This window comes from Hyla sarda, chromosome 3 (assembly GCF_029499605.1).
Source record: "Hyla sarda isolate aHylSar1 chromosome 3, aHylSar1.hap1, whole genome shotgun sequence".
NCBI classification, from domain to species: Eukaryota; Metazoa; Chordata; class Amphibia; order Anura; family Hylidae; genus Hyla; species Hyla sarda.
Window position 1 is genome coordinate 152,304,203 of NC_079191.1, and position 17,260 is coordinate 152,321,462.

General features: G+C 42.7%; 1 protein-coding gene across 14 annotated transcripts in view; it reads right to left on the bottom strand.

Moving 5' to 3' along the window:
- Positions 1 to 17,260, bottom strand: part of PEX5L (peroxisomal biogenesis factor 5 like) — a 319,298-nt gene that overhangs the window by 139,009 nt on the left and 163,029 nt on the right. For 6 of the 14 annotated variants that reach the window (XM_056565260.1, XM_056565267.1, XM_056565263.1 and 3 more), the window contains one exon: positions 1,764 to 1,829. The exons of 5 other annotated variants lie outside the window; for them this stretch is intronic. In XM_056565260.1, the coding sequence (XP_056421235.1) occupies positions 1,764 to 1,829 (66 nt within the window). Of the gene's footprint in view, positions 1 to 1,763; positions 1,830 to 4,609; positions 4,720 to 17,260 lie in introns of those variants that run through there. 3 more of the 14 variants (XM_056565264.1, XM_056565265.1, XM_056565271.1) reach the window with 2 other exon arrangements.

Genomic DNA, 17,260 nt, shown 5'->3' on the forward strand with positions numbered 1-17,260 from the left:
CAGAACTACAACACCCAGCATGCCCCGACAGCCGATGGCTGTCCGGGCATGCTGGGAGTTGCAGTTTTGCAACATCTGGAGGTCCGCAGGTTGAAGACCACTGATGAAGGGATTGACAGGCGGTGATGATGAAGGGGGGGGGATGATGATGGGGGTCTGGATGATTACATGGGAGGATGATGTAGGTTTATAGTCGAGTCAATAACTTTTCCTGGGTTTTTGGGGTAAAATTAGGGGCCTCGGCATATATTCGGGTCAGGCTTATACTCGAGTATATGCGGTATATACAATAGGCAATGTGAGCACCTATACATCAAAGGTGTGCTTCAGATTTTGATTAGAGCTGCAAACCATGTAATATACAGAATATACCCCATTCAGTAGATATGTTTGTTTTTTGAGAATAATAATAATAATCAGGAAACCATAGGTCCTATGAAAAGTAGGATTATTTTTCATTTAACCTTTTGGATAGTGGCCACTACTCTGTTACATGGGTATAAAGCAAGTCAACAAGACTTTTATCCCTGTCTATTATGGAACAGATTGTGACTCAATAGTAACTCTGATAACAGAGATTATACTTTTTTAGAGTTTGACAATATCCCCATTTTACCAACTAAATTTATGTGTTGATTTTGTTGTTTATTTAACTACCGCTTTAACCTCTGTCACAAAGTGAGAAATAGCATAGATATAAAACATAAACCATTTGAAGTCTATACATTGTCACACACACAGAGGAGAAACTATTTATGGTCATAACTCCATAAAAGGTGGATAAAATACGTTTTTTGAGTTGCCTAACTGGGATTGAGGTAGAACCAGTGAGCCCACAGACCTTCCAGTCTCCCAGTCAATGCCCAACCTCTCAGCCTTCCATGTTAAACAGATTTGTAAATTTCTTCTATAAAAAAAAAATCTTAATCCTTTCATTACTTATCAGCTGCTGTATTCTACAGAGAAAGTTGAGTTGTTCTTTTTTGTCTGACCACAGTGCTCTCTACTGACACCACTGTCTGTGTCAGGAACTGTCCAGAGCAGGAGCAAATCCCCATAGCAAACCTATCCTGCTCCCGACAGTTCCTGACACCAACAGAAGTGTCAGCAGAGAGCACTGTGGTCAGATTGAAAAGAAATTCAAAAAGAAAATAATTTCCTCTGTAGCTGATAAGTGCTTGAAGGATTAAGCAGCTGATAAGTATTGGAAGGATTAATAATTTTTAACAGAGGTAATTTACAAATCTGTTTAACTTTCTGGCACCGGTTGACTAGAAAAACATTGTTTACCACGGGAGTACCCCTTTAATTTCTTGTAAATTGACAGACTGAATTTCGATAAATAAATAGTTATATTTATAAAAATAGTTGCGTTCTCTGTGTGTAGGTTTTAGAATTAAATTTGAAGGAGTACAAACCAATAAAATACAAGTCTAATGTTCTGTTACCATTTTCTAGTGGAAATGCACCTTGTCATGCTTAGTGAATACAGAAATATCAGTGTATAAAGCTAGTGTTTATCCTCATAATTTTATTATCAGCTGCTCATTGTCTATAAGTGAGCAGCTGCATTCTGATCATTCATCTAAGATTACATAGTATTAATATACTTCATTCATAGCCTAACCTATATTTTGCTACATCTACCAGCATGCGACTAAATGAAGACATTATTAGACTCCTACACAAAGCAATCTAGAACACACATATATATATGCTATACATGCAAGGGAATGGTTTCCTTGTAAAGAATAAGAACCCACCAAAATTGGGGTCAAGTCACTTTTTGGAAGACTGAACCACTTTTTCTTCAAGGTCACACCTACTACCTGAAAAAAGCCACGACACTTTATTAGATGACATAGGTTCCCCTTAAATAACCATGTAGAATAGAGATGCAGTAGATTTGCTTGAGAACTATAGGTGTGAGATGAAGAATTTTAAAATAATAAAGCATGCTATTCTTCACTGTATTACTTATACTAAACATTGTAATGCTGGTTCGATGTACTACTTTTTTCTGGTCAGTTGTCAAGTCTATTTTACTCTGTTGGTAAGTGCAGATAGGTACCTGGGAACAGGCCTGGGAATCTGTGACTGCAGGTACATACTCTATTAGTGTGTCCATGAAAGGCACATTACATGCAGAAAGTGTCATCCATGTAGCGTAAGTCTCCAATATGTGCACTGTAGGATAACATTTTTGTAGAATACATACTGTAAACTTTAGACATATCCTATGGTCAGTTCAGCTTTTTTTCATACTAACCTATCAATTCTTACATTATTACTGTGGAAGTTAAAGGAGTCTATATCATGCTCAGATCTGCAGACATGGACAGATAGCTCATAGGGAGATAAAACTGTTTTCAAAATTAAAAAATCATGTTTTTCTTCTAAGCTTAAGAGTTGTAGAGGCTGGGCTGCAGTATGAATGCTCTCTCCCGCATCACTCCCTGTTCTATAGAATTGATATACTGGGTTTGGATTCCAGCACTGAGTCCTGTACATCAAGCAAGCAGAGAAAGGTGGGGGAGGGATGAGGAGTGCATGCTGCAGCTCAGCACCTCTTCTACAACTTGTGAGCTTAAAAGAAAAACATATGGGGGCAGTTATCATTGTAGGAGTAGGGAAAGCATTTTTGCACACTTGTTTTGTGTACTGGTAATGTGTAGGTGTGCCAAATATATTAAATGGTCATAGGATATTTCCTACATTTTTTGCAGGTACACATTTTCTAAACTTTCTCTCTTCACAAACACCAAAAAGCCAAAATGGGCTGGTGCATTTTTGTAACTTTTTGGTGGTTTTGGTGCCAAAATGTGTGACTTAAAAAAAAAAAAAAGTTCCAGTTGATAAATTCATTACCACTGCATAAGACTAACCTTAACAGCTGGTCTGTACACACTTTAACCCCTTAACGACGCAGGACGTATATTTACGTTCTGCGCCGGCTCCCGCGATATGAAGCGGGGTCACGCTGTGACCCCGCATCACATCGCATCGGTCCCGGCGCTCATCAACGGCCGGGACCCGCAGCTAATACCACACATCGCCGATCGCGGCAATGTGTGGTATTAACCCTTTAGAAGCGGAGGTCAAAGCTGACCGCCGCTTCTAAAGTAAAAGTGAAAGTATCCTGGCAAGTCAGTCGGGCTGTTCGGGACCGCCGCGGTGAAATCACGGCATCCCGAACAGCTTACAGGACACCGGGAGGGCCCTTACCTGCCTCCTCGGTGTCCGATCGACGAATGACTGCTCCGTGCCTGAGATCCAGGCAGGAGCAGTCAAGCGCCGATAACACTGATCACAGGCGTGTTAGTACACGCCAGTGATCAGCATAGGAGATCAGTGTGTGCAGTGTTATAGGTCCCTATGGGACCTATAACACTGCAAAAAAAAGTTAAAAAAAAAAGTGTTAATAAAGGTAATTTAACCCCTTCCCTAATAAAAGTTTGAATCACCCCCCTTTTCCCATAAAGAAAATAAAACAGTGTAAATAAAATAAAAAATAAACATATGAGATATCTCCGCGTGCGTAAATGTCCGAACTATAAAAATATATTGTAAATTAAACCGCACGGTAAATGGCGTACGCGCAAAAAAATTCAAAAGTCCAAAAAAGCGTATTTTGGTCACTTTTTATACCATTAAAAAAAGAATAAAAAGTGATCAAAAAGTCAGATCAAAACAAAAATCATACCATTAAAAACTTCAGATCACGGTGCAAAACATGAGCCCTCATACCGCCCTGTACGTGGAAAAATAAAAAGTTATAAGGGTCAAAAGATGACATTTTTAAACGTATACATTTTCCTGCATGTAGTTATGATTTTTTCCAGAAGTACAACAATATCCAACCTATATAAGTAGGGTATCATTTTAATTGTATGGACCTACAGAATAATGATAAGGTGTCATTTTTACCTAAATATGCACTGCGTAGAAACGGAAGCCCCCAAAAGTTACAAAATGGCGTTTTTTCTTTGATTTTGTCGCACAATGATTTTTTTTTCCATTTTGCTGTGAATTTTTAGGTAAAATTACTAATGTCACTGGAAAGTAGAATTGGTGACGCAAAAAATAAGCCATAATATGGATTTTTAGGTGGAAAATTGAGAGGGTTATGATTTTTAAAAAGTAAGGAGGAAAAAATGAAAGTGCAAAAACGGAAAAACCTTGAGTCCTTAAGGGGTTAAAAAAAAAGTTTAAACCAAAAAGTCGCAAAAAAAATAGCCCGAGGTGCAGCGCTGAGCCAAATGTGCAACACATATACACACAAAACAGCTCTAAAGACAATGATAAATGCCCCCCAAAGTTCCATCAGCTAAGACACAGGTATAATTTGTTTTAACCTCCTATCAGCTATCGGCCTATGTCTGCAGCTCTGAGCATGATATAGCCCTGACAGATTCCTTTTAAAAATATGTATCCAAGACGAATCTATTGTTTGGAAAAGTGCGAAAATGTAGTTATCCTCCCAGCCAATGAACTCTCAAAGCTGACTGGAACCAGCACAGACACCTCTGAAATGAAACATATAATGTAATACTGCAGTGATCCCTGAAATCCCACAATGAAAGAGTTAAATGTTATTTAATGTACTTACAGAGAAATGTCATTGAACTGTATTTTCACATCCAAAGATCATATGCTGTTAGGGGTGCATTAAGCAAGGGCAGCCAAGAATCCATTTATGACTCCTAGAAGCAAAGTGCCCTTGGAAGTATAATGATGATAATAGTATTATCAGAATGTTGTATCCATTTTGTTTGATGCTATTTTTTTAGGGGATTATTTTTTTTTTTGCGCAATGGACTGAATAATTACATAGAACAAACTTTTTAACATGCTTCATGATTGAAAGAAAATCTGTCAGATGGTTTCAAAGAGTTTAAAGGGGTACTCCGCTGCTCAGCGTTTTGAACTGTTCCGAACATTGAAGTCGGCACCGGGAGCTTGTGATGTCATAGCCCCGCCCCCTCATAACATCACGCCCCACCCCCTCAATGCAAGTCTATGCGAGGGGGCATGATGGCTGTCAGGGCTATGACATCACAAGAGGGCAGGGCTATGACATCACAAGTTCCCGACACCAGCTCCAGCGTTCGGAACAGTTTGTTCCAAACGCTGAGCAGTGGACTAACCCTTTAACTAATCACAGTGCCAGGTAGGTAATTTTAACTTTTTTTTTTTAAGTATGGAAATGAGCAGTCAGGGCTTATCACTAAAAGTACCAAGTATTTTCATTCCATATGACTGCTTCTCCCCTCCTCCTACTGCATTTAAAGGGAACCAATCATCAGATTTTACCCTATATAACGCTTGGCAAAGCGTTATATAGGGTAAAATCTTTATTTTCACTATTCCCGGTTGATGCTCCTGCCCCCAGGGATGGTGAAGATATGAAGTTATAAACTAGTCACCGCCGCCGCCGTAAGTAGTCACCTGGACGGGGAGCTCTTCTCATCTACTCCCGTTCTTCGGCCGGGAGCGACGCCCCCTCCGCTTGATTGATGGGCCGCGTCATTGTTTCGCTCACTGAACGGACGGAGCAGAACGATGACGCGGCCCATCAATCAAGCGGAGGGGGCGTCACTGCCGGCCGAAGAACGGGAGTAGATGAGAAGAGCTCCCCGCCCAGGTGACTACTTACGGCGGCGGCGGTGACTAGTTTATAACTTCATATCTTCACCATCCCTGGAGGCAGGAGCATCCCCCGGGGATGGTGAGGACAACAATTTTACCCTATATAACGCTTTGCCAAGCATTATATAGGGTACAATCTGATGATTGGTTCCCTTTAATTGTCGGATAAGGGCCAAATCTACACATCTACATTCAGATCACTATGAATATAAAGTAAGAGAATGAACAATAAACTAAATTATGTTTCAAAAATAATTTACAAAAAATACATTTTTATGTAAGTGTACTTCTTTAGATACAGTATGCAAAATACAAACAATATAATGAATACTATAAAACTTTATTTTCAGATTTATTGGGTCATCTATCAGTTGTGGAAGCATTTGACCTTGCTTAAAGGGGTACTCTGGTGGAAAACTTTTTTTTTTAAATGAACTGGTGCCAGAAAGTTAAACAGATTTGTAAATAACTTCTATTAAAAAAATCTTTATCCTTTCAGTACTTTTTAGCAGCTGTTTGCTACAGAGGAAAATCTTTATATTTTGAATTTCTTTTTTGTGTTGTCCACAGTGCTCTCTGCTGATACCTGATGAACGTATCAGGAACTGTCCAGGAGAAAATCCTCATAGCAAACCTATGCTACTCTAGACAGTTCCTGATACGGACAGAGGTGTCAGCAGAGAGCACTGTGGGCAACATAAAAATGAAATAAAAAAAAATAAAGATTTTCCTCTGTAGAAAACAGCTGCTAAAAAGTACTGAAAGGATTGAGATTTTTTAATAGAAGTAATTTACAAATCTGTTTAACTTTCTGGCACCAGTTCATTTAAAAAAGAAAGTTTTCCACCAGAGTACCCCTTTAAATTCTTCATAAACATTTGGTTTCCATTCAGCATATGTTACGTCTCATAATACACACGTATCTAGTGAAAGCACCTGTTATACTATTACTTCTCCTGTTGTAAAACCATCTCATAACTCTGGTGTTCTCTGCTCAAGATTTTATATTTCTATGTTGATTTAATGAGAATAACAATGTTCTAAATTAAAGAAAGCAGCAACTACACTGAAGACTCAAGGTTCAAAGAAATAAGCGACGTAGTGTAGAGCCTAAGGGTACGGCCTACAGAAATAATGGAGACAGTGAAGAGCAGATAGTTCACTTTCTATTATTGATAATTTGCTCTCATCATTTTATAATATAACTAAATCCTGTTTTGATTTTATCATCCAAATTAACATCATCCTCATATATTGCTGGTTTGGTTGATTTTTTATTTTTTTTATTTTTTTATTTTTTCTGTCCTCCAAGTTTCTGTTATTGTAGAATGGTAAAACAATGGGCCTCATTTACTAAGAGTGGCGTATCGTTTTCTTTGTGGGGTTTTGTCTCCGACAAGTATTTTCCATGGTATTTACTATTGTATCTTGTATTTGTAAATTTTTCCTGTTTTGCTCCTTTTACACATGCTCTGAGCGGTCGGTTTTTCCAGGGCTTAAATTCACCACATTTTATGTGAAAACATTAGTAAATTTGTAGATTTCTTTTAAAAAATGTAGGCTTTCTTGGAGACACGCCCATTTTGCTGATGGCCACGCCGCTTTGTAGGGTTTTCTGAGTAAAGTGGAGAGTTAGTAGGGTTTTTGGGATTTTTTTTTGTCAGAAATTCTGGCACATGACACATGTGACACAAAACCCTACAAAATCTACCTGGAAAAGCCATAGTAAATGAGACCCAATGTGTTAAAAGAAAGGGATGAAAGGGGTACTCCACTGCCCAGCATTCGGAACATTTTGTTCTGAACGCTGGGTGCGGGCTGCAGAGCATTTTTACAGGGCCACGTCACGGCCACACCCACACTCCTCGTGATGTCACATCATGCCCCCTTTAATGCAAGTCTATGTGGAGTGCAGGGGCGAGGAGACAAAGGATGGGTGGGGGTGAGGGTATGGCAGTATTATATTCAGGGGGTACAGTGGTTGGCAGTATTATATCAAGTGGGTAAAGTGTGTGGCAGTATTATATCGAGGGGGAACAGTATGTGGCAGTATTATACAGTATGTGGCAGTATTATATTCGGGGGTACAGTGGTTGGTATTATTATATCAAGTGGGTAAAGTGTCTGGCAGTATTATATCCAGGGGGAACAGTATGTGGCAGTATTATATTCACTGGTACGGTGTGTGTGGCAATAATATATTTAGAGGGTACAGTGGTTGGCAGTATTATGTTCAGGGGGTACAGTGGTTGGCAGAATTATAATGATTATTGTCTTTATACAGAGGATGAGGATCTGCTGACAAATTAAGAAACCAATAATGTTCTGGCGTCATATTCTGCCGAGAAGATGGTGCTGGAAGATGTCCTGGTGTCTGCACCAGATGAAGAAGAAACGGAAAGACAACAGAGAAGATGTCACTCGGGTCACTGATATCATTGTGTATTCTGTCTGACCCAATCTGTGGTTCTCCAACTGTTATAAAACAGCAACTTTCATAATGCCTGAGGCTCTCTAGACATGAAGGGAGTTGTAGCTTTCCAACATCTGGAGAGCCACTTGAACCAAGGGGATTGTTGGGGGTCCTATCAGTCGGACCCCCATTATAAAAATGAGCTGCTTATTTTAAAATGTCTGGGTCTATTTTTGGTCCCAGTCCTGCCCTGTCTGTAAGTGACTTATATCTCACTTGTATTCTCCTGACTGTGTCACTGATATCTTTGTGCGGCCGAGTGAGGGGGTCATCAGGAATTAGGGAAGCGGGTCGTCAGGGAGTAAGGGGGCCCAGGACAATTGTTTGCATCGGGGCCCTGTGGTTTCAAGCTACGCCCCTGCCCTGTGCCACCTTATTCCCCCATGCCTTGTGCCAAATTATCCCCCCTTACCCTCTGTGCCACATAATTTTCCCTTGATCCCCGTGCCATTTCATTCCCCCTTTTATTACCCTCTGTGTAAATTCATCACTCTTTATGAAGTGGCACAGGGGGATAAAGGGGAAATAAAATGGCACAGGGGGTGGTAAAGAGGGGGTGAGGAATTTGCACAGAGGGCAATAAAAGAGAAATAAAAAAGCACAGAGGGGATCAAGAGGAAATGATGTGGCACAGGGGGTAATAAAGGGGGGATGATTTGGCACAGGGGCACGGAGGGCGGGTTCAGGGAAGGAGGGGGATAAATGATGGGGCCGGCAGACGTACAGAAGCAGGAGATCACTGTTTAAACATTGGTTGTCTGCTTCTGTTCTGGGGCTTCTGCAGGGGGGTGCAGGGGGGACCTGGGCCCCTTACTGGGGTATTGTCTGTACCCCCTGACGGCGACCCTGTGCACAAGGAAGGGCTGGCACATAAGCCTGGATGTCCCCTATTAGGAGTGTTTTGTCCCCTAATGGGAGTGTTTTGTCCCCTAGATGCACCTTTCGGGTGTGTCCGCATCCGCTATTGGGAGTTTCCCCTATTCGGAGGGTTCAAATACATTAAGTCTTATGGGACTCTGCCTGGGAATTAAAAACTGTCCGCTATTGGGAGGTGTTCCCTATTGGGAGGTGACCGCTAAGGGTGCGTTCATACGGCCGTCTGTCCCAGTTTTTTTCCCCGTTTAGGGTCTGTTGTTGCTGCTTATAAATGGATTACAAATAGTTGTAATAATCCCATGTGATTGGGATTTTTTTTTACAATCCTTTCAAATACGTTTGCACCCGTCTGTGCTCATTTCTTTTTTTTTTTTTTTTTTTACTGGAGAAAAGACGGTGCATGCAGTATTTTTTCTCCCATCAAAAAAATGGAAGACAAAAAAGGATACAGAAAATTTAACATTTGAAGTCTATGGAAAACGGATGAACCTTTAATGTCATCCATTTGCATCCATTTTTTCAATCAGTTTTTTGATCCGTTTTTACTTCTCAGCATGCTCAGAACAAAAAAATGTTGGTTTATTAACTGAACAATAACGGATAACATCCGTTTTCATCCGTTATTGTCCGTTTTTTTTAAAGTCCATTTTTATTTTTGACGGGAGACGAACGGGACGGGTCTAGACGGCCGTGTGAACCCAGCCTTAGGGAGATTTCACTGTATATTGATGCCATTGTTCTAGGATTAAACTGTGTAATGTGCTGCAAAATGGGTAAAATACCTTTCTCTCTGTTGCTGAATACACAATTATTTTCCTACATGTTATGTAAAAGTCTTAAACAGAAACCAAATACCAGAAATGCTGGCCTGATCTATTCTGGCATATAAGAAAGTGATGAAGACAGCAAATCTGCAGATATTAGTACATTAGATGACCTGGCACAAATACATCAGTGTGGTTTGACGGACTAAGGAAAAGATTGATTTATGATTCAGGAGAAATGATAACAGAATGCCTTAGGCTAGTATGAATATTAACCCCCAAATGGCAAGAGATGGTTTATTGGAATAAATCCACTCAGGCAGATGAAATCATCATAAATACTATGTCACACAATAGCTTTACTGCAAAATGTGTAAATTGTGAGATTATTATATTAAAAAAGGTCCATATGTTGTAACCGGGCTGGACATATCACATGCAGCCTGTAAAAATGCACACAAGGGGCCTGTAGGTGAACAGACTGGATCTACTTTGGGTATGTTCACACTGAGGAATTGGGCGGAAATCACGCTGAAGATTTCCACCCCAAAATACAGATTTTTTTCCGCTCAGAATTAGCAACGATTTTGCGCAGAATTTGTGCGGAAATCGCGCGGAGTTCCGCGCGGAAATGCAGGTTTCATGCGGAGGAGGAGAAGAGGAGGAGTATCAAGAGTGGGAGGAAGAGTGGGAGGAGTTCCAGCGGCCATTTCCACAGACTGATAAAAAGTGGGTGGAGAGTGGGCGTAATATATGTATTTTTTTTATTCATAAATACTCCTCTTTTTTTTTTTTCATGCGGAAATTCTGCGCGAATTCCGCGTGGAAATGCTTCTGACTGAAAAAAAAAAAATTAACATTGATCTCTATGGGAGAACGACGCTGATTCCGCCTGAAAGAAAGAACATGTTCTTTCTTCAAGCGGAACAGACTTCCTCGTCAGAATTCTGCTTGAGGAAATTCCTCAGTGTGAACTGAGGGGCAGAAATGCTGTACAACTCTATGGGGGATTTCACTGCTGAATGATTTGGAGAGGAAAAGCGAGCAGAATTACTCATGGAAATTCCTCTCCAATTCCTCAGTGTGAACATACCCTTAGAAAGAAAAAAGTGCTTCCTACTGAATCTACTAGATCCCTGGCTGGTGGGGCTGTGGGGTATCAATGTGCCCACATCAATGTGCCCACATGCCCACATGCTGTTATTATACATAGCAAGCCCTATCTAAATGTTCATTCTATATTGTCACGCCACAGCAAATTTTAATTAAACAAAAGCATTATTGATAATCTGGTGTCATTTTTTACACAGACCTCTTTTACAAAGACTGCACAGACAAGTCGGTCTTCAGTATAAGATCAATAACATTTTGTGCACAATTATTAGACAAGTTGTATTTTTGTGTATTCATTTTGTTATTCGAAAACTACACTGCTCTCCGCCAATCAAAAATGTTAAAGGGGTACTCCAGTGGAAAACTTTTGTTTTTTTAATCAACTGGTGCCAGAAAGTTAAACATATTTGTAAATTACTGCTATTAAAAAATCTTAATCCTTCCAGTACTTATTAGCTGCTGAATACTACAGAGGAAATTATTTTCTTTTTTGAACACATCGCTTTCTGACATCATGACCACAGTGCTCTCTGCTGACATCTCTGTCCATTTTAGGAACTGTCCAGAGCAGCATATGTTTTCTATGGGGATTTTCTCCTACTCTGGACAGTTCTTAAAATGGACAGAGATGTCAGCAGAGAGCACTGTGGTCATGATGTCAGTAGAGAGGACTGTGTTCCAAAAAAAGTAAAAAAAAATGTCCTCGGTAGTATTCAGCAGAAGTACTGGAAGGATTAAGAATTTTTAATAGAAGTAATTTACAAATCTTTTTAACTTTCTGGCACCAGTTGATATTTTTTTTTTTCCACCAGAGTACCCCTTTAAACCTGAATATTTGAAAGAAATCAAAAGTAAGGTTTGGGCATTCTAAGGAGAATATTTATGTGTACACCATTACTAGGCAACAATTAGTGTGCAGAAGTATTATTATTAATATTTCCTATCTCATTTGTTTATTTTCACCCTTTAATGAGGGAATAATAAACAAACAACTCAAAATTTATAAATTATCATTTGTGACATTTCAAAAAAAAAAAAAAAAAAAAAAAGAATACATTTTAAGAAATCAATGGCCACTGTAGCCACCTTTTACTTCTGGCTAATCCAGGTAGGTTGCAGTTCTGGAATAGTGTTGAGCGGCATAGGCCATATTCGAATTCGCGAATATTCGCGAATATATGGAAGAATATTCGTCATATATTCGCGAATATTCGCATATTCGTAACAATGTCGTTTTATTTTCGCATATGCAAATATTCGCGTATACAAAAATGAACACACGCGAGAATTCGCATATGCGAAAATTAGCATATGCAAATTTTCGGATATGCGAAAATTCGCACGCCAGTCTCACACAGTAGTATTAGAGCCTTCTTTACACCACACAAGCTGGAAGCAGAGAGGGATGATCACTGTGATGTGAACTGTGGAAAAAAAAAAAGAATATTCGTAATTACGAATATATAGCGCTATATTCGCGAATATTCGCGAATTCGCGAATATGCGATATTCACAAATAAAATTCGAATTGCGAATATTCGCGAGCAACACTATTCTGGAATATGTCAGCACTGGAGAATAATAGGTTCCGGGCAGCTTCACATGTGATTCTTCTCAAATCTTTAGCAGTGTATTTGCATTTTTTTTTCTCTACTGGTTTCTTGTGACCCTGTTGACTTTTTTACAACAAAACAGTTGATGGTTCTATGATAACAGCAATTTCAAGAGTGCTGCATCCTACTTAAACACTTTTTTTTACAAATTTTGACTTTTCAGAGTCAGTTAAAGGGGTACTCCGGCATTAAGACATCTTATCCCCTATTCAAAGGATAGGGGATAAGATGCCTGATCGTGGAGGTCCCGCCGCTGGGGACCCCCGTGATCTTCCATGCCACACCCCGTTAGAATCAGCCCCAGGAGCGTGCCCGTGATCTTCCACGCCGCACCCTGTTAGAATCAGCCCCCGGAGCGTGCACGCTCCTGGGGCTGATTCTAACGGGGTGCGGCGTGGAAGATCACCCGGGTTCCCAGCGGCGGGACGCCCACGATCAGGCATCTTATCCCCTATCCTTTGGATAGGGGACAAGATGTCTTAGCGCCGGAGTACCCCTTTAAATATCTTTTTTTGGTCCATTTTGTTTGAGGAACAGGAGCTTCCTCTGTGATATAGAACATTCATCTCCTTAGACTCCACCTTCACTTATTACACAAAATACACATCACCCAATATTGAATAAATCCAATGTGCATTCAATAGGCAAGTTTATGCAGCTTGGAATTAGAAAATATGCATAAAAATGATAATATGGTAAAAATACTCACTTGCCTAATAAAGTTCCACACAGTGTATGTATTTTGCCTAACAAGAAACATTAATATAACATATACTTATTATAAAACTAAGATGTATTTAACATTTATGAATGATTCTATTTATCAATTTGTGTTAGAACATGAAGACTGAAAACTATCCTTTTAAAATTATGAGGGAGAAGGAAAAACAATGTGTGGGCTAAAGGGGTTATCCAGGAAAAAACTTTTCTTTATATATCAACTGGCTCCAGAAAGTTAAACAAATTTGTATATTACTTCTATTAAACAATCTTAATCCTTTCAGTACTTATGAGCTGCTGAAGTTGAGTTGTTCTTTTCTGTCTAAGTGCTCTCTGATGACACGTGTCTCGGGAACCGCCCAGTTTAGAAGCAAAGCCCCATAGCAAACCTCTTCTACTGTCACGATTCGGCTAGCTGGATGTGGATCCTCTGTGTCAGCAAGGGATTGGCGAGGACCGTGTCGGTGGATCGGTTCTAAGATGCTACTGGTATTCACCAGAGCCCGCCGCAAAGCGGGATGGTCTTGCTGCGGCGGTAGCAACCAGGTTGTATCCACCGGCAACGGCTCAACCTCGCTGACTGCTGAGAAGGCGTGGGACAGAAGGACTAGGCAGAGGCAAGGTCAGACGTAGCAGAAGGTCGGGGCAGGCGGCAAGGTTCGTAGTCAATAAGGATAGCAGGAGATCTGGGACACAGGCTTTGGACAACACTAAACGCTTTCACTGGCACAAGGCAACAAGATCCGGCAAGGAAGTGCAGGGGAAGTGAGGTAATATAGCCAGGGAGAAGGTGGAAGCTAATTAGGCTAATTGGGCCAGGCACCAATCATTGGTGCACTGGCCCTTTAAATCTTAGAGAGCTGAGGAGCGGAGCCGCGCGCGCCAGGACATGACAGCCGCGGGCCGGGACAGGTAAGTGACTTGGGATGCGATTCGCGAGCGGGTGCGTCCTGCTATGCGAATCGCATCCCCGCCGGCAATGTCAGTGCAGCGCTCCCGGTCAGCGGGTCTGACCGGGGCGCTGCAGAGAGAGGAACACCGCGAGCGCTCCGGGGAGGAGCAGGGACCCGGAGCGCTCGGCGTAACAGTACCCCCCCCCTTAGGTCTCCCCCTTTTTTTGTCCGGCAATTGCTTCACATGGGACGAGGACACTGGGAGCGATTGTAGGGTTTCCTGAAAGGCAGGCAGTACAGCAGGTGTGGGAATGGGGAGGGAGGGCAGAGGGTGAAGCTTGGCACGGGGCAGGGTGTCACCAGGACGGGGGCCATGAGGAGGCACGGCATAGTCCTGATAGGCCTTGGGGAGACCAGGTGTAGGAGGAGGCACTGAGGCTTGCCTGACGGGACTGGGAGGAGACGTGAGGCATCTCTTGCGGCAAGCAGGACCCCAATTCTTGATCTCCCCGGTGGTCCAGTCAAGGGTGGGAGAATGATGCTGGAGCCATGGCAGGCCAAGGAGGACTTCAGAGGTGCAGTTGGGAAGGACGAAAAATTCAATCTTTTCATGATGGGATCCAATGCACATTAAGAGAGGTTCTGTGCGGTAGCGCACAGTACAGTCCAACTTTACTCAGTTGACGGAAGAAATATAGAGCGGCTTGACGAGACGGGTCACCGGGATGCAGAACTTATTCACCAAAGAGTCCAGAATAAAATTTCCAGAAGCACCAGAGTCCAAGCAGGCCACGGCTGAGAGGGAGGAGTTGGCAGAAGGAGAAATCCGCACGGGCACAGTGAGACGTGGAGAAGCAGATTTCGTACCAAGAGACGCCAGCCACACCCACGTGAGCTGGGTGCGTGCGTGCATTTCCCAGACGTGGAGGGCGAATAGGGCAATCCACCAAGAAGTGTTCGGTACTGGCGCAGTACAGACATAAATTGTTATCCCTACGGCGAGTCCTCTCTTCGTGGGTCAGGTGAGACCGGTCCACTTGCATAGCCTCCTCGGCGGGAGGCACAGGGGTAGATTGCAGAGGATACTGTGAGAGAGGTGCCCAGAGATCAAGGTCTTTTTCCTGGTGGAGCTCCTGGTGTCTCTCAGAAAAACGCATGTCAATGCGGGTGGCCAAATGGATAAGTTCTTGCAGGTTGGCAGGAATCTCTCGTGCGGCCAGCACATCCTTGATGTTACTGGATAGGCCTTTTTTAAAGGTCGCGCAGAGAGCCTCGTTATTCCAAGATAATTCGGAAGCGAGAGTACGAAATTGGATGGCGTACTTGCCTACTGAAGAATTACCCTGGACCAGGTTCAGCAGGGCAGTCTCGGCAGAAGAAGTTCGGGCTGGTTCCTCGAAGACACTACGGACTTCAGCGAAGAAGGACTGGACTGTGGCTGTGGCAGGATCATTGCGGTCCCAGAGCGGTGTGGCTCAAGACAAGGCCTTTCCAGAAAGAAGGCTCACTACGAACGCCACCTTAGACCGTTCTGTAGGAAATTGGTCCGACAACATCTCCATATGTAGGGAACATTGAGATAAGAATCCACGGCAGAGTTTAGAGTCCCCATCAAATTTGTCCGGCAGGGACAAGCGGAGGCTAGGAGCGGCCACTCGCTGCGGAGGAGGTGCAGGAGCTGGCGGAGGAGATGGTTGCTGCTGTAGCAGTGGCAGAAGTTGCTGTAACGTGGCGGTCAACTGCGACAGCTGCTGTCCTTGTTGGGCGATTTGCTGCGACTGCTGAGCGACCACCGTGGATAGGTCAGCGAGACTTGGCAGCGGCACCTCAGCGGGATCCATGGCCGGATCTACTGTCACGATTTGGCTAGCTGGATGTGGATCCTCTGTGTCAGCGAGGGATTGGCGAGGACCGTGTTGGTGGACTGGTTCTAAGATGCTACTGGTATTCACCAGAGCCCGCCGCAAAGCGGGATGGTCTTGCTGCGGCGTATCCACCGGCAATGGCTCAACCTCGCTGACTGCTGAGAAGGCGTGGGACAAAGGACTAGGCAGAGGCAAGGTCAGACGTAGCAGAAGGTCAGGGCAGGCGGCAAGGTTCGTAGTCAATAAGGATAGCAGGAGATCTGGGACACAGGCTTTGGACAACACTAAACGCTTTTACTGGCACAAGGCAACAAGATCTGGCAAGGAAGTGCAGGGGAAGTGAGGTAATATAGCCAGGGAGCAGGTGGAAGCTAATTAGGCTAATTGGGCCAGGGACCAATCATTGGTGCACTGGCCCTTTAAATCTTAGGGAGCTGGCACGCGCGCGCCCTAAGGAGCGGAGCCGTGCGCGCCAGGACATGACAGCCGGGGGCCGGGACAGGTAAGTGACTTGGGATGCGATTCGCGAGCGGGCGCGTCCCGCTATGCGAATCGCATCCCCGCCGGCAATGTCAGTGCAGCGCTCCCGGTCAGCGGGTCTGACCGGGGCGCTGCAGAGAGAGGAACGCCGCGAGCGCTCCGGGGAGGAGCAGGGACCCGGAGCGCTCGGCGTAACATCTGCTCTGTTCAGTTCCCGAGACAAGCAGAGATGTCAGCAGAGAGCACTGTTGCTAGATAGAAAACAACAACTCAACTTCAGCAGCAGATAATTATTGAATGGATTAAGATTTTTTAATAGAAGTAATTAGCAAATCTGTTTAACTTTCTGGAGCCAGTTGATATAAAAAGAAAGTTTTTCCCTGGAATACCCCTTTAAGGCTTGTGCTGTACGGTCGAGATCACATGTGAATAAAGAATAATTTATACAGCTAATTTATACAGCCAAGACTCACATCCGTCTGACTATAATAAACAATTTCCATCCTTGGAAACCTGAATTTAAAACCATTATTTTACTGCAATTCATACCCGTTAACTAATACAGAATAGAAGGCTTCAAAAGAATATTGAACGTGCACGGTTAATGTTACAAAATAACATAGCAGCTTTGTCTAAGGAAACAATAGCTTACAGACAAATGACACATGATGAAGAGGAAAAATATTTTGAAACTGATTGTGATATGAATTTACAATTGTTTTTAGAGGCAGGAGACAATTTGAATGTACCGTATATACTCGAGTATAAGCTGACCTGAATATAAGCCGAGGCCCCTAATTTCACCCCAAAAACC